Source organism: Sturnira hondurensis, unplaced genomic scaffold (assembly GCF_014824575.4).
Source record: "Sturnira hondurensis isolate 20B ecotype Veracruz unplaced genomic scaffold, ASM1482457v3 Scaffold0000982, whole genome shotgun sequence".
Lineage (NCBI taxonomy): Eukaryota > Metazoa > Chordata > Mammalia > Chiroptera > Phyllostomidae > Sturnira > Sturnira hondurensis.
The window spans coordinates 1,124,647-1,150,917 of NW_028073613.1; the positions used below are offsets into that span (position 1 = coordinate 1,124,647).

A 26,271-nucleotide genomic window follows, 5' to 3' on the forward strand; every position below is an offset into this window, starting at 1 on the left:
TATCTCTCAAACCAATAAAAAAAATGAAAAGGCCTGGCAACGCAGGCTCAGCATTCCCACAAGGCAGCAAGTAGCTGAAGCTGAGCAACAGCTGCCCCTTTTAGATAAGGCGTGTTACCAGAGTCCCTACCCAGGTCTGCTTAACTCCTTTATGCCTGGACCCTGAAGGCATCTGAGTTTTTAATCCCCGTCTTAAGTGCTTTATAATACTCTGTATACTGTTTATTCACCCATTTGTTCATAAGACATATTTTAGTGCTTTCTATGTGCCAGGCATTATACACAGAAAGGAGTGAGACAGACCACATCCTCAAGAAGCTTCTAGTGTACCAGTGAGATAGACTATAAACAAATAGGAAAGACTATTTGTGAAAAAATACATAAGGGGTTTAGTTGAGGCACAGGGGCAGAAGTGGCCGATTCTGGGCGGTAAAAGGGAAAGAGGAACCAGAAAAGGCTTCACAGAGGAGGTGATCCCTCCGTTAAACCTTCTGTTTATCAAGATGTAAAGAATAAAAAAATAGCCTGGCTGGTGTAGCTCAGTGGATTGAGCACAAGCCTGCGAACCAGAGGATCACAGTTCGATTCCCAGTCAGAGCACATGCCTGGGTTGCAGGCCGGTTTCCAGCAGGGGACTCACGAGAGGCAACCACACATTGATATTTCTCTCCTTCTCTCCTTCCCTCCCCCTCTAAAGATAAATAAATAAATAAAGTCTTTAAAAAAAGAATAAAAAATATACCACATGTGCATGTAAAGCTTTCATGCCACACCTACTCTATTACAAGCTATTATATGAACAAATACGTCTTTCAGTTAAAACCTCTCACAAGTATATGCCACCTATTCTTTAAAAGATGTAAAATAAAGTTGAGTCCTTACACAAATCGACTGGGCCAAATACAAATAAACCAGAAAGAAAACGAAGTCAACCATGAGGATGCTTAGGACACATAAATATAGCCAGAGCTGGCCCACAATCAAGAATTGTTTAAGCGATAAGACTGCAGCTCAAGTTTCTAGAGCTCTAATCTCCTAGGGCCACCGGGAGGTTGGTTCTCAAAATACCAATGGAGAAAAACTGCAAAATTATCAGACATGTTTTCATGTTGATAGCAATGCATGATGCTAGAGAAAAGGGCTGTAAACAGGTTATAGGCCTCCTTCACCAAGCCAATACTAGAGCAATTTCTTAGATCACACTGGCTCTGCTATCTACAAGGACCTGCCTCATGGCTAAAAATCCAGACTACAGATGAAGAATTCAGCATTTATTCTACTTCGGTTCTTTTTTTTTTTGAAGATTTTATTTCTTTTCAGAGATGGGGGAAAGGAGAAAAAGGGGGAGAGAAACGGCGATGTGTGAGAGAAACATCCATTGGCTGCCTCTCACACGCCCCCAACCAGGAACCTGGCCCACAACCCAGGCATGTGCCCTGACTGGGAATCAAACTGGAGACCTTTTGGTTCTCGGGCCAGAGCTCAATGCACTGAGTAATGCACTCCAGCCAGGGCTCTACTTTAGTTTTAATACCTAAACGTAAACCAACCCTTCAACATCTCAATGCTCTCATTTATGACACAGGGAAAATTTAGTTTTATACAAATGCGAAGATTTAAAGTGGGACCGCTTCCCTCCCCGTTTTCTTTTTTTATTTTATTTATTGATTTTTTTTGAGAGAGAAGGAAATGGGGGAAGAGAAAGAGAGAGGGGGAAGAGGGGGAAGAAAATGAGAGAGAGAAGGAGGGGGAGGGAGGGAGAAGGGGAAGAGAGAGATTGACAGACAGGCAGACAGAGACAGACATCAATCTGTTTTTCTACTTATTGATGCATTCATTGGTTGCTTCTTGTCTGTGCCCTGACTGGGCATCGAAGCCACAACACCTTAGCGTATTCGGACAACACTCTAACGAATGCTCCCTGGCCAGGGCTTCCCTTCCCATTTTCTTTGCAACATACAACTCTAAAGAAATACTCACTAATACTCCCAGAATATAAAAATATATATACCTACTACATAGCTGTTACACTTGTCTACGTGTTTTGATTACCAGCTGTGTTTGTTCTCAGTTTCTGACAGTCCATGTTCTCAAGAGTTACAAGAGTTTCAGTTATTTAATTTTATTACTTGAGTATATTCAAAGTAGCACTGAAATATTTTGGGTGAAAGATGGTGATGGAGATGGCAAACCACTGTTTACATCACCAAAAAGGGACAAAAATACCCAGATATTTTTTCTTTTTTAAAAAAGATTTTATTTATTTATCTTTAGAGGGGAAGGGAAGGAGAGAGGGAGAGAAATATCAATGTATGGTTGTCTCTTTGTGCGTCCTGTGCTGGGAACTGGCCTGCAACCCAGGCATGTGCCCTGACTGGGAATCGAACAGCAATTCTATGGCTCGCAGGCCTGAGCTCAATCCACTGAGCTATACCAGCCAGGGCCAGATGTTTTCTTATCTCTACCTACACCAGGTATTTTTGAACAGGATGGTAATGAGAAAGAGAACCATGAGCTTCCTAAAACTGTAAACAAAATTTTGTGTGTAATATAAACTGTTCTGGGTACAAAATCTGTTTCTTCACCAGACTCTCAAAAGGGACCCTAACTACCTCCATAAAGCTAAAAACCCTTGCTCTGTATTCTGAAGCAATCAGGAGCTTACTAAAAGATGATCAATTTTATGTTTCACAGCTTAGAAATAAAAGGAGAGTCCAGTGTGGAGACACACAAAGATAGCAGGGCCACTGTGGGAGAAATAAAAGTGCTGAGGCTATTTTGTGTGTTGGGGGGGAGGCAGAAACTGAATTCCAATTTCCCATTTCCTAAATGGTTACTATACAGAAAATCAGAATTATTTTGTAAAGCATAAATTTCAGAATGACATGAAAATGAGTATGAAATAGAAGGCCATCTATGAATGACCACTGTGCCTCCTATAGGAGAATAAGCTACTCTTTTACAGAAAGAAATGCTTTTCTCGATATTTTGCTGTCTCTCTCTCTCTCTCTCTCTCTTCATTAAATCATGGCAAATCTGCCCCAGCCAAGTGGCTCAGTTAGTTGGAGTGTTATTTCGGGCACCAAAAAGGTTGCGGGTTCAATCCCTGGTCAGGGCGTATATGGGAGGCAACTGATCAATGTTTGTTTCCCTCTCTCTCACTCTAAAATCAGTCAACATGTCCTCAGGTGAGGATTAAAATAAAATAAAATAAAATAAATCCTGGCAAACCAACCATAAATATCTAGAAAAAAATATTTATTTATATTTTCCCTCTTTCCGAATAAGAACCGACAGTAACCTAAAAGTATTGTATGTAATTCATTCATACCCAAATGTCCTTAAATAGTGGTAATTCCAATGATAGCTTCAGGAAACTGCTATTCCACTAAAATCAGGAAGTTTCCTTTTTTTTTTTGTCATTTCTAAGTTAATCCACCCCATTAGTGATGCAAGGACAAAGAAAAGTTATAAGCTTTGTGTTTCTAGTTAGAGAGGGAAAGCAAGTATCATTGCTATTTTGAAGGGTTTCAGAGAAAAACGCCAGTCAAGTTGGTGAGCAGTCACGTACAGCTAAGGAGAGAAGGAGGTCGGTGATCGCTTCTAAGCTCACATTTCCTTTGAGAACCTTTCCACAAATACTAAAAATAACCTTCCTCCTAAGAAAACGAGTACCCGCCAAGACAAGCACAAGTCATTATCTCGACAGTGATCAGTGTGGGTGATACGCATGTATTCCAATGTGAATCATTAAAATTAAAAAATAAAATAAAATCTGAGTAGCAAGGCAGCTTACACAATCAGTGCCAGATTTTAAAAGAAAAAAAAAGACCAAAAAATGCACAGCTAATTCCTAAAGAAACTAGAATTACTAAATTCAACTATGCATAATCCATAGATCCAAAGAGATAGGCTCTCCCAATTCTTAGATAGTTACCTCAAACTAGGTCCACAAAAGGCGAAAAGAGAAGCGAAATATAATCTTTCAGACTGTAGCTAGGCTCTTACATTATATAGAATGTGGATCAAAGGCAAATTAAGATGTTTAGTTTCCAAGATGAGGTTTGATCTCTCAAATCACAGTAACAGAACGCCACCCAGAATCTGAATACAAACTCAAGAAGCTCAGAACTATCCACGGGGGAAGTGAGGTAACAAATCTCACTGGGCAAGAGTACGATTTATATTCAGGACCTGTTTGATGAAAAGCTCCCCCAAACCTAAAAATGCTTTAGTTCCAAATGCATCGCCATTCCATTTAGGAACTTAAAAAACATATAGACAGATACAGATACAATCTACTTGGCTAAACACACTCATGTCATATCTCTAGAACTATTAGAAAACTAACAATCTACTTTACAACACCTTTTCCTATAGAGTAAAATTTATAATAGGGCTTGACTTTTCATTTTTAAGCCCTTAATATAAGCCATGTATGGTGCCACGTTCTGGTGATACAAAATTGAAATTAAAAAAAAAAAAACAGAACAAGCAAATAAAGAAACGGGAGAGGTCCTTGTCCTTGATGCCCTTTCTGGTCTCATGGAAGATGCATATGCACACACTCACAATTTCAATAATGTGCAAAGTACTAAGGGACTGTAGATAAAGTTGTGACTGTGTCACAGAATGAAGCAGTGTTAAAGAACACTTCAGCGAAGCTGTTCTCATCAAGCCCACAGTGATAGGCTAACCGCCAAATCCAATGAACATTTCTCAGACTCGATTCTAGCAACCTTGTGTTGAATTTACAACTGCCACTCACTCCCCTTGAAACTCTGGTCCTATGGCTTCCATAGACCACTCTCCACTCTTTCCTGGTACTGCACCTCTTTATCTTTGGTCCCTAGTTCACTCAACAGATACTTACTGAGTATCTACTATGTGCCAAGTATTATCCTAAGCACTAGGGAAATGAGACAAACACAGTCCCTGCCTTTATGGGGCTTACAGCAATCACTTATTAGATTTGGCCATTTTTCTTTCTTTTTTTTTCTGAAAGAATACTTTTTTTTTAAAATAAAGATTTTATTACCTTTATTTATCCTTAGAGGGGAAGGGAAGGAGAGAAGGAGAGAAATATCAATGTATGCTTGCCTCTCGTGAGTCCCTTGCTGGGAACCGGCCTGCAACCCAGGCATGTGCCCTGACTGGGAATCGAACCGCGATCGTGGGGTTCACAGGCCCGCACTCAATTCACTGAGCTACACCAGCCAGGCCATTTTTATTTCAATGCTCTTTACCCAACTTTACATGATACCAACTACAATAGCTTATGGAGAATAAACAAGGGGGAAATCAACATTAATTCTATATTCTTCACAGTAAGGTTTTGTGTTGTTTTTCCTGGCACCACAAAGATGCCTTGAAAACACATTTAGAGAGAGCTCCATGGCTAAAAGAAAGTCTTTTTTTTCCCTGTGCTTCCTTTTACTTTTAATAAATAATAATCATTTTTCCCCAAAGGTATTTTAAAAAATGTGAACTTTATTGTATTGAACCTTAGTATGTCTTGGTGTACACTTGTTTACTGACTTACTATACTATCTCACTCACCACAAGTACAGACTTTCAGTGACAAGCTCACCGCCTTATACCAGATTGCCCCATCACTATCTACTCAGTTAGTACAGTACGTAAGAGAGGAGGACTAGTTAAGTTACAGACCCAAAATGTCTATTCCTCAACAAAGTTAAGAGAACGCTGAATTCTCAAACAACGAAGCAGTATTCTCAAGAAATGTCAAATGACAACAACCACTGGGAAACCTACTTCTACTTCAGCCACAGTATTTTTTTAAAAAACAAAGTGGAAATCCAATTTAGACACTTTTACAGAAATATTCCTAATGACATTCATTTCATTCCTTTGCCTTTTCTAAATCACAAAAGAACAGACTTTAAACAAGATAACACACTTGTATGAATGAAAAAAATGTCCATAATATACATATTGTCAACAGAATGTAAATATATTTCTTTTGTCAAAAAAGAAAAAGTATATATATGTACAGAAAAGCATCCAGAATGCTCCACACAAAACCCTGGCTACTCTAGAGAATGGGATGGAAGGAGGAAAAGGACAGAGAGATTTTTCTTTTTTCACTTTGTATAATTCTGTATGGTCTGATGTTTTCAAATGAGCGTGTCATTTTTTATGATGGAAAGTTTTGCTTTAAGTTATTATACACTTGAACTTTATAGAAGTAATTTGACTGGCAAAGCTTTTTAAACATTGGGAATTCCCAGTGTTTGGAGAGACTGTAAGAAAAAAGGCTTTCTCTGTGACTATTATTCTTACTATAAACAGGTATAACTGTTTTGGAAACCTTTCAGATCATTTATCAAAATTTCCTACAGAAATATTCCTACAGGCATACAATGGTAGCAATGAAATATAAAACTAGTAAAAAACTGCTTGCAAACCAGCATTATAGAAACACTTTATAATGCCCAACAGAGGAATGATTATATAAACTATGATAAATATATACGGAATGCATTAAACAAAATGACAGATATTTATATGTTCTAACACAGACAGAATCAGTGAAGTTGTCAATTCTTCCCAAAATGATCTACAGGACTAACTCAATTCCTTTAAAAGTCCCAGCAGAACTTTTTTATAGATGCAGACAAGATTCTTCTAAAGTTTATCTGAAAAGGCAAATGAATAAGAAAACAACTTAGAAAAAGAATAAAGACTTCCGCCAAGATGGAGGCATAGGCAGAAACACTGTGCCTTCTCCCACGACCAAGTTTGAATACAACAAAGGTTTGGAGAACAAAGACACAGCCAAAGAACAGAAAATTGAATTATACGGAAGTCCGACAACAACGAACCGTTCAACCAGGACCGGTAAGAGGGGCGGAGCCCGCCGCAGAGCAGGGTCGGGCAGGAAGGATCCCCCGACCCAGGCGCGCAGGCAGCCGGGGTAGCATTGTGGACCCAGTGAGAGTGAGGGGCAGACTGACCTTGGTCACACATTCGCATACAGATAAACCAACAGAGGTGTGAGCAGTGAGACGGACCGTGCAGGCCCCAGCAGGTAAACCCAGATGCGGAGGGCTGACCATGATCGCACATTCGCGCGCAGTGGGACGGAACTTGCAGGCCCCAGCAACGGTGGCAGCGGTGGCGGCAGACGTGACCGCCATTGCTTCTCTTTGACCCCAACCCCACATACAGCGTCACAACCCAGCAACTGAGTGGCCCCACTCTGGTGAACACCTAGGGCTCTGCCCCTCATACATAACAGGCACCAACAGTCCAAATTATGGCTCAAGAAGAACTCAAAGCCCCAGAGCCGATAACTCTAAGCAAAAAAGAAATAGCGAACCTCTCAGATGCACAGTTCAAAACACTGGTGATCAGGATGCTCACAGAACTGGTTGATTATAGTCACAAATTAGAGGAACATATGAAGGCTAAACTAATTGAAATGAAGGAAAATGCATAGGAAACCAATAGTGATGGAAAGGAAACTGGGACTCAAATCAATGGAGTGGACCAGAAGGAAGAAAGAAACATCCAACCAGAAAAGAATGAAGAAGCAAGAATTCAAAAAAAAAAATCAGGAGAGGCTTAGGAACCTCCAGGACATCTTTAAACGTTCCAACATCCAAATTATAGGGGTACCAGAAGGGGGAAAAAACAGCCACCAGTGGAAAACTTGTTTGAACAAATAATAAAGGAGAACTTCCCCAGTCTGGCAAAGGAAATAGACTTCCAGGAAGTCCAGGAAGCTCAGAGAGTCCCAAAGAAGTTGGACCCAAGAAGGAACACACCAAGGCACATTATCATTACATTAGCTAAGATGAAAATGAAGGAGAGAATCCTAGAAGCATCAAGGGATAAGGGGACAGTCACCTACAAAGGAGTTCCCATCAGACTGTCAGCGGATTTCTCAGAAGAGACCTTACAGGCAAGAAGGGGCTGGAAAGAAGTATTCCAAGTCATGAAATCCAAAGACCTACAGCCAAGACTGCTCTATCCAGCACAGTTTTCATTTAGAATGGAACGAAAGATAAAGTGCTTCTCAGATGAGGTCAAGTTTAAGGAGTTCATCATCACCAAGCCCTTATTATATGAAATGTTAAAGGGACTTATCTAAGAAAAAGAAGATGAAAAATATGAACAGTGAAAGCACAGCAAAGTCACAGTTATTAACAACCACACCCAAAACAAAAGCAAACCAAGAGGACAGCTAGATCAGGATCGGAACCATAGAAATGAAGAACACATGGAGGGTTAGCAACAGGGGAGTGGGAGGAGGAGAAGGGGGGAGAAGGTACAGAAAATAGCATAGACAGTAGGTAGAAAATAGAGAGGGGGAAGGCAAGAATAGTGGGGGAAATATAGAATCTAAAGAACTTGAGACACGTGGTCATAAACTAAATGGTGGGGGAGGGGGTGTTCAGGGTGGAGGGGAATGAAGGGGGACTAGAACAACTGTAATGGTATAATCAATAATATATATATATATATATATATATATATATATAAATAATTTTAAAAAAAGAATAAAGTAAGTCAACTGTAATTGAAAAATGATTAAAAATGAATAAAGTGAGGGGAAATCACTCTGCCTAAGACTTACTCTACAGTTGTGTGTAAAGGGATAGATATAGAAGATCAATGGAACAAAATAAACCCCCAAATAGATCCACACACTCAAATGATTTTTGACAAAGTTGCTAGAAGCAATTCAGAGGAGTAAGGATAGTCTTCTCAACAAATAATATAGACCAACTGGACATTCACAGGGAAAAAGAAAATGAACCTGAACCTAAACCTCATACTGTATACAAAAATTATTTCAAAATGGATCATGGATTTAAATGTAAAACACTACAACTCCAAACTTTTCCAAGACAACATGTGAAAATCTTTGTGACCTTGGGTTAAGCAAAGAATTCTTAGATATATACCAGAAACACTATACAAAAAGACAAAATTTGGTAAATTGGGCTTCATCAAAATTAAACATAAGAGACTGAAAAGACACAGACAGAGAAAATCTTTGTACATCATTTATCTGATAAGTAACATTTACCTAAAGAATTTAGGTAAACATTTATATAAAGAATCCTCAAAGCTCATTATTAATAAGAAAACAACACAGTTAAAGCTGGGGCCAAGAAATGAACAGACACTTCACCAAAGAAAACACACAGATGGCAAATAAACATACCAACAAATGTTTAACATCAATAGACATTTGGGAAATGCAAAGTAAAACCACAATGAGATAGAACACCAGGTAAAATTTTTTCAAGAGCAGTAATACTAAATAATACTACAGAGAAACTAAATCCTTCATACATTGCTGATGGGAATGTAAAATGGCATAGGTACTCTGGAAAAAGAGTATGGCAATTTCTTATAGAAATTAAACATACATTTTCCATCATACTCTTCAGTATTTATCCCAGAGAAATGAAAATTTATATTCACACAAAAACCTGTATATGAATGTTCACAGCAGCCTTGTTCAGAATAGGAAAATACTGGAAATCTCAATGTCCTTCAGTGAGCTGAACAAACTCTGGTACAATGGAAAATGCTACTCAACAATTTTTTAAAAATAATTGATACATATAAGAATTTGGATGGATCTCAAGAGACGCTTATTGAAAAGAGTCAATCTCAAAAACGTATTATTCTTTATCTAACAGGCTCAAATGTAAAAACTATTGAGAGATCAGTTAAGCAGTTGCCAGGAGATAAAGACAGTGGTGGGAGCATGCGGGGCTGCAGCAGATACAAAGAGGTTACATCAGGGAATTGTTTTGTGGTAAGAAAACAGTTCTACATCTTGACTGTGGTGGTAGTTACATGACGGCATAAAGCTATACACAAACATGCACAAGTACAGATTTTTGAAAAGGTACAAAGTGAGTAAGGTCTATAATCTAATTCATGGTAATATCCTAATATCAATGTCCTGGTTTTGATTTTGAACTACAGCCATGCAGGGTGTCACCACTGGAAGTAGCTAGGCAAAGGGTACATCAGACTCTTTGTATTATTTTTATAATTTCTTGAGTATATTTTAAAATATAAGTTTAAAAAAGGATATATATTCATGAGCAAAGAGCAAATCATAGAATAATTACAAAATGGCATTTTTATAAAAAAATAAATTTAAAAACACTGTGTAATTATTAAACGTGTTTTGTATAAGTACAGAAAAAAGCATGGAATGAAACTATGGGAGATAGGAATGGAAGGGTAGGCAAAAGCTTTAATTTTATATACTTATTCTTTGATTTTTTATAAGAAATATAAACTTAAAAAAATTTTTTTAAATAGGTCTACCTGACAGGAATGTGAATGATAGGTTAGAAAGAGTTAAGTCTACAGGTTGAGACATCAGCCAGGTGATAATTTATTATAATAATCTAGGCAGAATATAATAAGGGCTTTAGTGACATATTGAAAATTGGGGATTTACTCAAGGGAAAGAATAAAGAATAAATGAGTTTTCTAGATGTAGCTACTGGGTGATGCTAGTGCCCCAGTAAATCCAGACTGGAAACAGTAAGGGAGTAAGTCAAGTTAAAAGACAGAGAAGTTGGAATAGAAAAGGAAATAAGAACATTGAGTTTGAGGCACGTCTGAAGTTCCACGGGAACATCCAAAAGGAAATGTTCAAGAGGAACCTATATAAAGGATACATGGACAACAACTGAGAAGGGTGGAAATGGGAGGGAGGGGGGAGGATGGGTGGTGGGATGGGATGGGAGTAATAGACAGAAAACTGTACTTGAAAAATAATTAAATAAAAAAATTGAAAAAAAAAAAAGAAAAGAAATGTTCAGCAGGTGTTTGGAAGTATTAGGTCTTTGCCCAGAACTGAGTTGAGAGTCTTCAAGGAAAGAGGTGGTGCGGTGGCTGAAGTTACAGGACTAGGCAGAACATCATTCAGCAAAGGAAACTGAAAGGGAATGGGCTAAGAGGTAGGAGAAAAAGAAGAGTTGAAAGTCACAGAAGATTGGTCAAGGATGTCAAATACTGGGGTGAGGTCAAGGTAAGGACTAAAAAGCACCCACTAAATCTGGCAATTATGCTACCCTGTTCACTAGGTATGTTGGGCATGGCAGAAGCCAGATTAAAGCTAAGTGAGGCATGAATAGCAGGCAAAGAACAGGAGAGAGATGTTACATACTCCTAAAAAAATCCAATGCTCCATGCTACCACATAGATGAACCTTGAAAACATTATGTTAAGTGAAATAAGACAGACACAAAAAGACAAACATTCCATGTATTTTATGATTCCACTTCCACGAGGTACCTAGAAGAGGCAAATTCACAGAAAGTAAAATAGAGATTACCAAGGGCTGGGGGAATGGGAGAATGGGGCTATTGCTTAATGGGTATGGACTTTCTGTTTGGGATAATGAAAAAGTTCTGGAAATAGATAGTGGGGATGATTATACAACACTGTGAATGCACTTAGTACCACTGAATTATACACTTAAAATGGTTTAAAAGGTGAATATTTTTGTGTATACTTTACCACAATAAAAACAAACAAAAAAATCTGGCTGTGAAGAAAAAGAGAAAGGATGACAGCAAGAGGCTAAAGCAGGATTGAAAGAGATTTTACTTTCTTCAATGAAACGACAGACTTAACCTTTATGTAGGAATATTTCTATCCTGGCCCCAATCTCAGAAAAGTCATTAACAGAAAAAAAGAATCTTTATTATTTATTAAGGGCTAAACTTACAGAGTAGTCTCATAGCATAGATTTGGAGAGAAGTACAGTGATCTGCTGCAATATGATAATTTGGTCAATGATGGACTGAATCTATGCTGGTGGTCCCATACAATTATAATGAAGCTAAAGACTTCCACCAAGATGGAGGCATAGGTGGAAACACTGTGCCTTCTCCCACAACCAAGTTTGAATACAACAAAGGTTTAGTAAACAAAGACGCAGCCAAAGAACAGAAAACTGAACTATACGGAAGTCTGACAACAACGAACCAGAAGTCCAACAACAATGAACCGCTCAACCGGGACCAGTAAGAGAGGCGGAGCCAGCAGCGGAGCAGGGTCAGGCAGGAAGGATCCCCCAGGCAACCCAGACGCACAGGAAGCCGGGGTAGCATCGCTGACCCAGTGAGGGTGTGGGGCAGACTGACCTCGGTCACACATTCGCACGCAGATAAACCAGCAGAGGTGTGAGCAGTGAGATGACCACTCGAGCCCCAGTGGTGGGAGGAGGCAGAGGAGACCGCCATTGATTTCCCTTGACCCCACCCCCATATACAGCATCACAACCCAGCAACTGAGTGGCCCCGTCCTGGTGAACACCTAGGGCTCCGCTTCTCATCTGTAACAGGCATGAACAGTCCAAAATATGGCTCAAGAAGAACTCAAAGCCCCAGAGCCGATAACTCTAAGTGAAAAAGAAATAGCGAACCTCTCAGATGCACAGTTCAAAACACTGGTGATCAGGATGCTCACAGAACTGGTTGATTTTAGTCACAAATCAGAGGAACATATGAAGGCTAAACTAATTGAAATGAAGGGAAATGCACAGGAAACCAATAGTGATGGAAAGGAAACTGGAACTCAAATCAAAGGAGTGGACCAGAAGGAAGAAAAAAATGACCAAACAGAAAAGAATGAAGAAACAAGAATTCAAAAAAATGAGGAAAGGGTTAGGAACCTCCAGGACATCTTTAAACTTTCCAACATCTGAATTATAGGGGTGCCAGAGGGGAAGAGGAAGAGCGACAAATGGAAAACATATTTGAACAAATCATAAAGGAGAACTTTCCCAATCTGGCAAAGGAAATAGACTTCCAGGAAATCCACGAAGCTCAGAGAATCCCAAAGAAGTTGGACCCAAGAAGGAACACACCAAGGCACATTATCATTACATTAGCCAAGATGAAAATGAAGAAGAGAATCCTAGAAGCAGCAAGAGATAAGGGGACAGTCACCTACAAAGGAGTTCCCATCAGACTGTCAGCAGATTTCTCAAAAGAGACCTTACAGGCAAGAAGGGGCTGGAAAGAAGTATTCCAAGTCATGAAATCCAAAGAGCTACAGCCATATTTTTTATCTTCTTTTTCTTATATAAGGCCCTTATATAAGAAACAGTGAAAGGAGAGCAAACTCACAGTTATTAACAACCACACCTAAAAGAAAAGCAAACTAAGAGGACAGCTAGATCAGGAGTGGAACCATAGAAATGAAGATCACATGGAGGGTCAGCAACAGGGGAGTGGGAGGAGGAGAAGGGGGGAGAAGGTACAGAGAATAAGTAGCATAGACAACAGGTAGAAAATAGGGGGGAAGGCAATAACAGTATGGGAAATATAGACTCTAAAGAACTTGAGACACGTGGACATAAACTAAAGAGGGGGAATCGGGGGGAGTGGGTGTGCAGGATGGAGGGGAATGAAGGGGGGGAAATAGGACAACTGTAATGGCATAATCAATAAAATATACTTTTTTAAAAAAGAAAAAACAATTGATAAACATGCTAGTATTTAAAATATTATATGTAGTAGAAGAAAATATAGTTCAGTTACCTTGGGGATGGGAAAGGTCTTTTAAACAATTATACCAAAAACAGAAACCATAAAAGAAAAGACTGAAAAATATTTCACCCTTTTTAAGGGTGTGGGGAAAAGTAGGTTTACAGTTGTTGAATATGCAAAGCAAAGCCCACTCTTGTATTTTTATTAATTATTGTATTATTTTCCATTAAAACTGTAAACCTACTTTTGGCCTGTCTGTACATAAAAATGAAGTTTCTCTGTGTCAGAAAACACAATAAAGAAAATTAAAAGACCTTCTGGGCATGATGAAGTAACTGCTATTGGACTAGTCTTCCCACTGCAACCAGAAAACTAGAGACGAACATATGAAACAATTATTTTCAAACAGAGACCAACGTGAACGGAAATAAAGAAGTGAGCCCTACACCTGTCCATGGCTTCCCATGAAACCCAAGCAAGGCACAGCAGTCTCACTAAGCTACAGAGACAGTGTCTGAAAGTCTGAGGAAGCTAAGAAAGCTGGAAACTGCAGGGCAGAACTGGAGAGGAGGGAGCTCCATGGAAAAGTAATTTAAGATCTGCAGAGAGGCTCCCTCGAGCCTTTGGCTGAATACTAAGCTGCACATGTAGAGGACAAAACAGGTCCACAGAGGGACCTGTAAACAGAACAGCTATCAGAGCTAACTAATGCAGGGTTGGGACTTAAACAAAAGTGGAAAAAAAATGTTCTCTCCAATTTTTTACAAAATATATTTTGCTTATTTACTTTTTTTAAAGATTTTATTTATTTATCTTTTAGAGGGGAAGGGAAGGAGAGGAATATCAATGTATGGTTGCCTCTCGTGAGTCCCCTGCTGGGAACTGGCCTGCAACCCAGGCATGTGCCCTGACTGGGAATCGAACCGTGATTGTGTGATTCGCAGGCCCACGCTCAATCCACTGAGCTACACCAGCCAGGGCTCCCCAAATTTTTTTGTAAATTTATTTTATACATCTACTTTAGCCTGAAAGGTCCCGCTGAGCACTCCAAAACTTCAAGCTCTGTTTTTGATACAGGATCTATCTATCCTAGATCCATGCTGAAGACGGCTTCTTACTATTGTTGATTTTGGGGTTTGAAGAGCAGGTGAGGAGGAACTTCCTAGGCAATACTTTGGAAAAAAAGATCTCATCGTGAATAGCTTGGCACCACCTAGTGGTACAGACTGTGCAGTTCATTTCAAATTTAATCAAACAGGTAGTAATGCCTCTCTCTGCCTTCTTATGACCTTATGGCTTTGTTAAGACTGGCAAAACTTTGGATTGTGTTTTTCAGGAGGGATTTCTCTATGTTCAACAACCTTCCTTTCACTGACATGGAATGCTGTATGCCTTTTGAGACCATTGCAAGTAGCTCCAATCCCAAATTTTGGGTTTCTTCTTTTCAAATGTTATCTGAACACAAACAGGCTCTGAGATGGACTCAGCACCTATGCGGCAGCTGGTGGGCACAAGGGCTCGAGCTTTATTACAGTGTGCAGTCCCATCGCCGCCACTTCGGTACAAGACCGAGTCCTCTGATGTGTACCGCAGACTTGCTGGTGCTGTTTTATATGCCGTGTTCTTATCTTCCACTTGTTGTTGCCTAATAACTCTAGTTTTAGTGCTAAGCATTCTGGCTCTATACAATATACCTCATGGACTACATATGTGACGGTAACGGATAAGTCAATGAAGGGATATAAAAGGCTATGGAAATATACTTACATGCAGTGTTACATGTGAAGGACTTGAAAGGAGAGTCAAAGTAATATTAACTAGAGATACCATTCTACTAATTTTGGTCAGTAAAAACATTTTAAATAAAAATTTTAAAACAGGAAATAGACTCAACATGAACTTTGTTACTATTAATTAAAAACAGAGGCGGGTTCATATCTGGCCAAATCAAACAAGTTTGAAGCAAAAGTACTAGACTGTGTATAATACCTAATGGTAGGAAACATCTCATATACACCTTCAACTCCACGATGGATGTCCTTTCAGTACAAAAGACGTCCCATTTCATATCATATGACACCACCTAACACCTACAGACCTAATCAGAAGTTTCTTATACTGCCACCCACTGGTTAGTTAAGGAAGGGTGATGTCAGCCTTATAGGCTCTCCACTGCTGCTACCAAATCATTATGTACTTTCCTTTGGGGAAATAAAACCCCCTTTTTTTAAAGATTTTATTTTATTGATTTATTCTTAGAGGGGAAGGGAAGGAGAGAAGGAGAGAAATATCAATGTATGGTTGCCTCTCGTGTGTCCCCTGCTGGGAACTGGCCTGCAACCCAGGCACATGCCCTGACTGGGAATCGAACTGTGATCATGTGGTTCGCAGGCCTGCACTCAATCCACTGAGCTACACCAGCCAGGGCTAAAACCCCTATTTTGAGACATGTTATCTACTCTGCCAGAGGTCAATAACCCACTGGTTATCTACTGAGGCATGTTCTCTACTCTGCCAGAAGTTGATAACCCACTGCACCTTGGAGCCAGATTTGACATGCAGATAGCTGTTTTTATTTGGCCACTAGAATTTTTTTAAAAAACTGAACAGCCCTGGCTGGTGTAGCTCAGCGGATTGAGCGCGGGCCTGCGAACCACACGATCACGGTTCGATTCCCAGTCAGGGCACATGCCTGGGTTGCAGGCCAGTTCCCTGCAGGCCAACTCCCAGAAGGGGATGCACAAAAGGCAACCATACATTGATATTTCTCTCCTTCCCTTCCCCTCTAAAGATAAATAAATAAAATATTTTTAAAAACTGAACAATTTGCAAATATATATAAACTGAGAAGTCAAAATATCACATGAAAAATATAAAAATAAATCCGGATATATATATATTATTTATATATATAATATATATATTATATATATAAATAATATATATCCCTCATCTAGGGATATGTTTATTGATTTTAGAGAGGAAGGGAAAGAGAAACCCCAATGAGAGAGAGAAACATCAATCAGTTGCCTCCTATTTGCACCATGACCAGGGACTGAACCTGCAACCTAGGTCTGTGCCCTGAAACATTTTGATGTACAGGATGACACTCCAACCAACTGAGTCACCTGGCTAGGAATATATGAATATATATATATATATACAGACACATACATACATACATACATATACATACATACATAATCTTTTTTAAAAAGTGTAACTGAGATGAAATAAACAGTTCTGTGTTGTTTTTCTCACTTAACATTGCAAGCATTGTTGCCATTATATTTTTTCAAGAAAAAGAGCTTTCAATCTTTACATAATAATCCATTACACAGATGGCATAATAACTAAACATTCCCTTTACATTAACCATTCAGGTTATTTTTCATTAACATAAATAACATTGTCATAAACATTTTTGTTGGCATCTCTGATTAGGATTATTATTCTATTACCCTACACTAAGCACTCATATGCATCATTTTATTTAATCCTCACAATAGCCCTCTGAGAAGGGTTCTATTAATTATTCCCATCTTACAGATGGAAAAGCAAAGGCGAAGTTACTTATCCAAAATTACACTGCTGTTAAGCAGCAGCGCCAATAACCAAATTCAAGCCTACTGGATTATAAAGTCTGTTCGCTTAACTATTTTTAAGTCTCTCTCAATGCTGCCAAAGGGCTTTCCAGAAAAGTCTGACAATTTTGCACTGCCAACAGCGATAAGCCTCCCTAGCACTGAATATGTCCATTAAATAAATGAGCTCATCTAACGGGTGAAAAAAAATTGCACCTCTTTGTTTCAATTTGCATTTGATTACTAAGTGCAACTGAATATTTACTCATATTCATCAGCTATTTCCTTCTGGTCATTTGTGATTTGTCCATCTGCCCCCTGTTCTTTCTCAATTAGCATCTTCTGGATTTTTCTTACTGCTTTACATATAAGCTCCTCATATCTTAAGCCAGCCATCGCCAGGCCAAGCAGCCTTTCTTAATACTCCTGCTTGTATATCATCTGTCATAATCATTACTGGACATCAGTGAGCCTACCGACACTTCTATTTTACCAGAATTCTGGCTGATTAGCTCTAGGTGTTTTCAGGAGATAATAATGGATTGGAAACTGCCCCAACAAAGGGCATTTCCATGCTCTATTTCCAATGAGCAGTAAGAAAAGCACAAGAAAGTACATTCTTTTAACTGAACCCAGATGAACAAAAATGGAAGGCTCATCTCCTACCACTTCCCTTAGTGAACTATATAGGTTCTAGTCAAGTATAGTTCCCCAAATTTACCCTGTTCCTTCAGTCCTCTGTGATACGGAACATTATGTTCTCTCTGCTGAGACTACTCATTTCCTCATCTGTCTTTCTGGTTGTCCAGAAATCCCCTCCTCAATCTCCTCCCTCCAAACCTCTGTCCTTTCTCTCTGGCAAACTTACAGCCACACTGCTTGGGCTGCTGATTATTGCTGAAGAAAAGCCCTAGAATCATGTGCACTTTCAATTGAGACCTCGGTATGCTAGTCAATTCTCTCAAATGCCCTTAGCTCCCTCTTCTATTTTGCTTAATGAGTTATATGGGATCATCATTTCGCTGCTTAATGTCCTCTCACTTAGGATAAAGTAAACACTCTTAAGTTTGGCATATGGCACACAGGCCCCCTCTATGATTTGACTCCTACGTATTTCTCCACATACAACCAGTCATTCACCAACATTTACACTTAACTGCAACCCCAACAACTTATTTCATAAGCCTATAACTAACTTCAGTCCTCTGTGCCTTTACATATTACTGTTCTCTCTGCCTAGCAAAATCCATTGATCCTTTAGAACTCAGCTTAAGAGAACTCTTTTCTAGAAAGCTGCTTCTAATCCTACTCTGATTTAGACACCCTGTTCCTGTGTTTCTTTGGCACTCCGCATGCATCTAGCAATAATACTTAAGTTCCATAATTTTTCTTTCGTTTCCCTAACTGAACTATATACCCTAGTGGAGGCAGAAACCATATCTAATTTGATTCTGTATTTGTAGCATCAGTGCCAGCACATATTAGGTGCTCAATCAGTTCATACACTGAGCAAAAACTCCATGCTCTGAGGAAGCTCGCCATGGTCTGTAAGTCACACATTTCCCTAAGTTCAATCTAAGGGCCTAAGACATGGGTGAGTTTCCATTATCTCATGGAAAGTAGTGATAACTCAAAGTCCAAAGTAATATCTACTTGATTTTTCTCATCTCATTTTTCTGTACTTTCCAAAGTTAAAAAAAATAAATGTGCATTGCTTTTTCATCATTAAAAATTACAAATAAACTTTGTAGATGACATACACTAAAATATGTGCCTGCTTTTAAAAAGGCACAGTACGACAACTGACTGATTCTGCTGGCTATCAATGCTCATGGCTTCCTTATGCACTTAAATTTTAATAATGCTAACTAATGTCAGATGGATAGATTAATGGAAAGAGAAAAAACAAGAAGATATACCCACCATTGTACTTAACGCTGTTGGCCAAGATAAGATTGACGTCATCTAGAAAGCTCTCTCGACTCTGATACTTGTGCTTGGAGATATTCTGTGATTAAAAGAATTAGGTACTCAGATACACAAACAAAGTTACTGGATTCCAAAAAGACATCTTAGATCAAATCACTCACCTTACGTATAGTCTCTAAATCCATTGGACTGACAATCACTTTGTAATAATCTGGAACAAACTTCTTATTAACTGGGTGATGAAATGGCCAAGACTAATAAAAACAAAGCATGAGAAATTAAATAAAAACCATTCTTTATACTGGAGATTCTCAACCTTCATTGGGTCACAGATATTCCTAAGACTCCGCCAGAACTATAGACCCTTTTCCCACAAAGACACACAATCACACAAAACTATGTAATTTAAGGGGTCCGTGTACCCTTTTAAGGGTTCCTATATCATGATAGAGTAAGAACCCTTGCTCCATACTCATAATTAAAATTTCTTATTCCTTAGTCCCACTCAGAAGTTTTATAGCATTACACATACAGAACATATGCCTACAACACAAAAGAAAAATTAGGCCCTGGCTGGTGTAGCTCAGTGGATTGAGCACGGGCTGCAAGCCAAAGGGTCGCCAGTTCGATTCCCAGTCAGGGCACGTACCTGGGTTGCACGCTAGGTCCCCATTGGGGGCCGCATGAGAGCCAACCACATATTGATGTTTCTCTAACTCTCTTTCTCCTTCCCTTTCCCTCTCTCTAAAAATAAATAAATACAATCTTTTTTAAAAAAGAAGACTGTTACAAAGGTTAGATGGATTTTAAAAAAAAAGGAAACTTTGTTCCGAATTCCTAGGCAGGATCCTTGCAACAAAAATGGTACAAACAATCAACACAGCAGCCCTGTCACAAAGTTGCAAAAGACAACAAACTGGTTAATTATCAAATTGCCATTTCTCAAAAAGCAACTCTAAGCCCAAAGTTTCCCAGTAGCTGGCCTGCTAATTTCTCTCCTGAGCTATACAGGAGCATTCAAAGATTGAATATAAACAGTCAGGAAGAAACAACCTCTCTATATCAGCAGATTCCTGGTCTCTGATTTCAACGATAATGCACACACAGAGCAAACAGAATCAGTTTTTAAATTTGTATGCCAGTTTGAATTGACAAACACCGCCTCGCAGAACCCCTGACCTATGTAAGCATGCATACCCTGCTTTCTTGTTTCCCCTGTACTATCTTCACAATATTTAGCACAGAAACCACTTACATCTGGAACTGCCATCATTTTCTGTGTGACAATATTGTCCAGGATAAAAGAAAATGCTACTTGGTCATCATCATCCAACAAAGGATTGATAGCTTTCTCTAAACGAGCCAATTTGTCTTCTTTCTGATGTGAAACAAAGCAAAAGACAGGTAGTGATTTCCCTGAGGTGTAATCATCACCCCAAATTAAGGATGATTTTAAGATTCAGTTGTCTACTGCTCTTGCCTCACCAAATTTAACTATGAATTGTCAATTATTCAGTTTCAGGCAGAAAGTCCATGAAAACAATATTCCAATAAAAGGACCAAAAATGATGTACCAACCACTCCTTTAGGTATTTTGTGTTCTGTTCTTACAGATCACCAAATACATACATTCCTGGGCATAAAAACCTTATTAGCTTCCATAACAAAAACATCTTAACCAAGTTAGGTCTTAATAGTGTGCCATTTTTACTATAAAACTATTCCCGAAAAGCCCGAAAACATTACTCCTGATTAGTGACTCTTGTGTAAGGGAATCTAACCCAATAAATTCATTTCAGATTATATCAGGAAAAAGATTATGTACCAGCTGGTCCACATACTCATCAACGCTTAGTACTGTCAACTTTTTAAGTCTTTTTAAATTTTAGCCTTTCTGGTAGTTCTGTAGTGGTATCTAATCATGGTTTAAATTTGCACTTCCCCAGTGATCAATCAAGTAGGGAATTTTTTCATGCTTATTGGCTATTTGATTATCTTCTTTTATGAAGCATCTACTTCAATACTAACATCATTATCATTATCATCACTGCATTTCTGTAAGCTTGTAAGTAGCATAATTGTTTTTTTTGGTTAAGGAGCTAGAACATAGACCAATAATTTTTCAAAAATTAAAACTCCTCCCTGCCAAATCAGTCTCTCAGCTCCAACGATTTCCTTGAAAATCACTTTCCTTGGCCCTTTCTAAAGCAGTACGTGGGTTCTAGATTTTAATCCTAGCTCTACTATTTTTTAGTCATAATGCCTAAGACAAGTCCTTTTCTTCTAAGAGCCTCAGTTTTCCCATCTACAAAAGGACTGGACTATATAATTTCTCAGGTCCTTTCCAGAGTCTAACATACTAAAAATCTGCTACTCCCACATTTCTGCACTCTTCCTTCTGTTACACCCCTACTTCCTCAACCCTGCTACCCACCACCTTCTAACTAACTGCCTTTCTACCATTTTAAAGTCTTACTTCTTTGAGTTTTTCATCACAGAGATCCAGCATGGATTGAGAGATCTGCGTCAGTGAGTGCTTCGGCCCTAAATGACAGAGAAACAAGAAGAGATGGAACTGTTAAAAACAGGAGGGGAGAGCTGCCAACACTTCTCCAGATTTTTACATTTACTTAAGCACTGAGTATGTGCTAGGCACCAGCCTAGCCTCTGGCTTACACAGATATACCAGTCTTATCTCCCTTTTCAGTGCCTAACAAATAGTAGATACACACAAATGAATAAATAAATTTTAACTCCTCCTTATTTGTGTATATCCACACATAGTAGCAGTACAGTTGATACTGCTGCCTTTAATACCTTGAAAATGATACTATGGATGGGGAATGACAATTTGTTTAAGGATGGCTGAGCAGATCAATACATGATTTAAAAAATCTTTCCATACTTAGTATACAGAATTTGTGACTGCAATTTTTGTTTGCAGAACTCACAGTGTATAATGTCCTCCCAACAAATGACTAATCAAAAGCCTTTCTCATGCACTGGCTGGTGTAGCTCAGTGGATTGAGCATGGGCCTGCAAACCAGAAGATCGCGGTTCGATTCCCAGTCAGGGCACATGCCTGGGTTGCAGGCCAGTTCCCAGCAGGGGCCAGTTCCCAGCAGGGGATGCACCAAAAGCAATCATACATTGATATTTCTCTCCTTCTCTCCTTCCCTTCTCTTCTAAAGATAATAAAAAAATTTTTTTAATTTTTTAAAAAGCCTTTCTCACAAAAGAATCTCAATCCCACCTCAGCCTTTAGTTTCCCTGAAATCTGTTATAAGAGTTTCAGAAAATCCTTGAACTGATTTCCTACACACTCGTTGCTGATGACTGCCCTAATTTAAGCTCACCAGGATACTTAACACATTTTTATCTAGACAGTAATTCTGACTACTTCCTTAAAGTACTTCTTTGCTTATCTTCCTGTCTATTCTTTCCTGGAAGTTCTCCCCAGAGCCTAAACCTCTTTTCTCAACCCCTAATTAATTTAGCATTCAATTGTTTATTCATTCAACAAGTATTTAATGACATGTTCAATAATGAGAATAATGAGGAAGTAAGACACAGTTCCTACCACAGACAGTTCTTGATTTAGTCAAAGAAAATGACAAGAAAAAAAATCACTATAAGACAGATTTTAAGTGCTTAAAGTTTCCATGGATGAGCCCTGGCTGGTGTAGCTCAGTGGATTGAGCACAGGCCTGCGAACCAGAGTATCGTGGTTCAATTCCCAGTCAGGGCACATGCCTGGGTTGCAGTCTGGTTCCCTGCAGGGGACGCACAAGAGGCAACCATACATTGATGTTTCTCTCCCTCTCTCCTTCCCCTCTAAAGATAAATAAATAAAATCTTTTTAAAAAGTTTCCATGGATGAAATAATAAAATGCCTGTGAAGTACAGAGTAAACAATAAACAAAATCAGTCCCACATTAGTAGTTGTTGAACTGGGTGAATAGGTCCACTGAGATTTATTACTGTCCTCTCCACTTTTGTATATACCTAACAATTTCCATAAGAAAGTTTTTTTTAAAGATTTTATTCATTTATCTTTAGAGGAGAAGGGAAGGAGAGAAGGAGAGAAATATCAATGTGTGGTTGCCTCTCATGGGTCCCCTGCTGGGAACTGGCCTGCAACCCAGGCATGTGCCCTGACTGGGAATCGAACCGTGATCATCTGGTTCGCAGGCCCACACTCAATTCCATAAGAAAGTTTTTAAAAACTGAGTATAAGTGTGAATAGAGTGATATGCTGGTTGCTATAAAATATGGATTGGTTGCATATCAAGTACATTGTAAGCTGTTTTACAACAATTAAATCTGTGTACTGAGGAGGAGTAGGGAAGGCTTGCTGTGACTGACATTTGAGCAGTGTCGGCAATGAAGAGAAGTCCATGAGGTAGAAAATAAGGTAGAAAAATATTCCAGAGAGAGGAAGAAGTGTGCAAAGACACAGAAGTAAGCAAAATTCTTAGAAACATAATGTGACACATTTCACAACAGGAACCAGAAGTAGTTTGGTACAATGGGAATGGAGGTATGCGTGGAGGAAAAATAGCAAACGTTACTTGGAAAGGTAGGAGGGGCCATATCACAAAGGTCTCATAGGCAATAGAAAGGCACTGAAGATTTAAGCTGGAGGATATTTTTTCAAATCTGTGTTTTAGAAAAAAATACCCTGTCAACAGTGTGAGGAATTAAGGTAACAGAGTAGGAAGAGTTTAGAAGCTGTTACAAGAGATGAGAAGGGCTTCAGCTAAGACAGTAGCAATGAAGCCTGGAAGGCAGGGATATGTTCCAGCAAAACTTAGAAGGTACAATTTATGGGACTTAGTGATCTATGAGAGTGGAATAGAGAGGATGGAACCAAAGATGACTTAACATTTCTAGGCTGTACAACTAGATGAATGGTAATATTATCAATCTAAATAAGGCAACCAGATAGCTTCCAGTAGGGCACTGAAAAATGGATATGTTTGGCAGGCAATTGGAAACATGAATATGGAGTTGAGAAGAGAGGTATGGGTTGGAGACAGTGATATCAGTGGATATATGGTAGCTTCTTAAGTCATGAGAATGGAGAGGGTAGGAAGGAATTAAATAAAGTACTCCTGTAATAAGGGAGAAAAAAGAGTATCAAAGGAGGGCCCTGGCTGGTGTGGCTCAGTGGACTGAGCGCGGGCCTGCAAACCAAAGGATCACCGGTTTGATTCCCAGTCAGGGCACATCTGTGCTGGGGACCAGGTCCCCAGTGGGGGCCACATGAGAGGCAACCACACATTCATGTTTCTCTCCTTCTCTATCTCCCTCCCTTCCCCTCTCTAAAAATAAAATAAGTAAAATCTTTTTTTAAAAAAAGAGTTTGGACTTCCAGCCAAGGTAGAGGTATAGGTAGACACACTGTGCCTTCTCACACAACCAACATAAGGACAACAAAAAATTAGAAACAAAAGAACAACCAGTACCGACAGAAAACTGAACTGTATGGAAGCCCGACAACCAGGGAGTTAAAACAGACACGTTCATCCAGACGGGTAGGATGGGCAGAGTCAGGCAGTCAGGCGGAGAGGGGTTGCATCAAAAAAAAAAAAAAGCGGTGGCTGGTAGACCTGGCTGCAGGGTGGCAGCGGGCAAACCCAGCGAGGCAGCGGATTGTGGAGGGGCAAGGCGCGGAAGGCGGTTTGCGGAACCGGGCAGACCCATATTCACGTGCAGACAAACCAGGTGAAACTGGGGAGCAAGACAGCCCACGCAACCCAGGGTCCCAGCATGGGAAATAAAGCCTCAAAACACCGATTTAAAACATCTATGGTGGGTTGCAGTGCCTCGAGAGACTCCCAACCTCACAGGAGAGTTCTTTGGAGAGACCCACAGGGTCCTAGAACATACACAAGCCCACCCACACAGAAATTAGCAGCAGAAGGGCCCAGTTTGCTTGGGGGAAGCAGCAGAAGGGACTGAAATCCGGCAGAATGCAGAGCAAGCACCATTGTTTCCTCTCTAACTCCGCCCCCACATATAGCGTCACAACCCAGTGACTTGGGTTGTCCCACCTGGGCGAATACCTAAGGCTCCGCCCCTCACCAGGTAACAGTTCAGCAAGACAAAAAAAAAAGGTCCAAACAAAACAACAGATCAAAGCTCCAGAATAAATACAACTAAACGATGAAGAGATAGCCAACTTATCAGATGCACAGTTCAAAGCACTGGTGCACAGGATGCTCAACAGAATTGGTTGAATTTGGTCACAAATTAAATGAAAAAATGTAGGCTATGCTAAGTGAAATCCAGGAATATGTACAGGGAACCAACAGTGATGGGAAGGAAACTGGGACTCATCAATGGAGTGGACCAGAAGGAAGAAACATTCAATCAGAAAAGAATGAAGAAACAAGAATTCAAAAAAATTAGGAGAGGCTTAGGAACCTCCAGGACATCTTTAAATGTTCCAACTTCCAAATTATAGGGGTACCAGAAGGGAGAAAGAAACAGCCATGAGTGGAAAAGTTATTTGAACTAATAATAAAGGAGAACTTCCCCAGTCTGGCAAAGGGAATAGACTTCCAGGAAGTCCAGGAAGCTCAGAGTCCCAAAGAAGTTGGACCCAAGAAGGAACACACCAAGGCACATTATAATTACATTAGCCAAGATGAAAATGAAGGAGAGAATCCTAGAAGCAGCAAGAGATAGGGGGACAGCCACCTACAAAGGAGTTCCCATCAGACTGTCAGCGGATTTCTCAAAAGAGACCTTCCAGGCAAGAAGGGGCTGGAAAGAAGTATTCCAAGTCATGAAATCCAAAGACCTACAGCCAAGATTGCTCTACCCAGCAAAATTTTCATTTAGAATGGAAGGACAGATAAAGTGCTTCTCAGATAGGATCAAATTCAAGGAGTTCATCATCACCAAGCCCTTATTATATGAAATGTTAAAGGGACTTATCTAAGAAAAAGAAGATAAAAAATATGAACAGTGAAAGGACAGCAAACTCAGTTATTAACAACCACGCCTAAAACAAAAACAAAAACAAACTAAGCAAACAATTAGAACAGGAACGGAACCACAGAAATGGAGATCACAGGGAGGGTTAGCAACAGGGGAGTGGGAGGAGGAGAAGGTACAGAGAATAAGTAGCATAGACGGTGGGGAGAAAATAGACAGGGGGAGGGCAAGAGTAGTGTGGGAAATGTAGAAGCTAAAGAACTTATGACACATGGATATGAACTAAAGGGGGGGAATGTGTGTGGGAG

General features: G+C 39.5%; 1 protein-coding gene across 1 annotated transcript in view; it reads right to left on the reverse strand.

Moving 5' to 3' along the window:
- TAF1 (TATA-box binding protein associated factor 1) overlaps positions 1-26,271 on the reverse strand; it is a 66,631-nt gene that overhangs the window by 12,184 nt on the left and 28,176 nt on the right. The window contains 5 exon segments of the mRNA XM_037058082.1: positions 19,013-19,097; positions 19,180-19,272; positions 20,274-20,396; positions 21,495-21,562; positions 23,757-23,827. Of these exon segments, the coding sequence (XP_036913977.1) occupies positions 19,013-19,097; positions 19,180-19,272; positions 20,274-20,396; positions 21,495-21,562; positions 23,757-23,827 (440 nt within the window).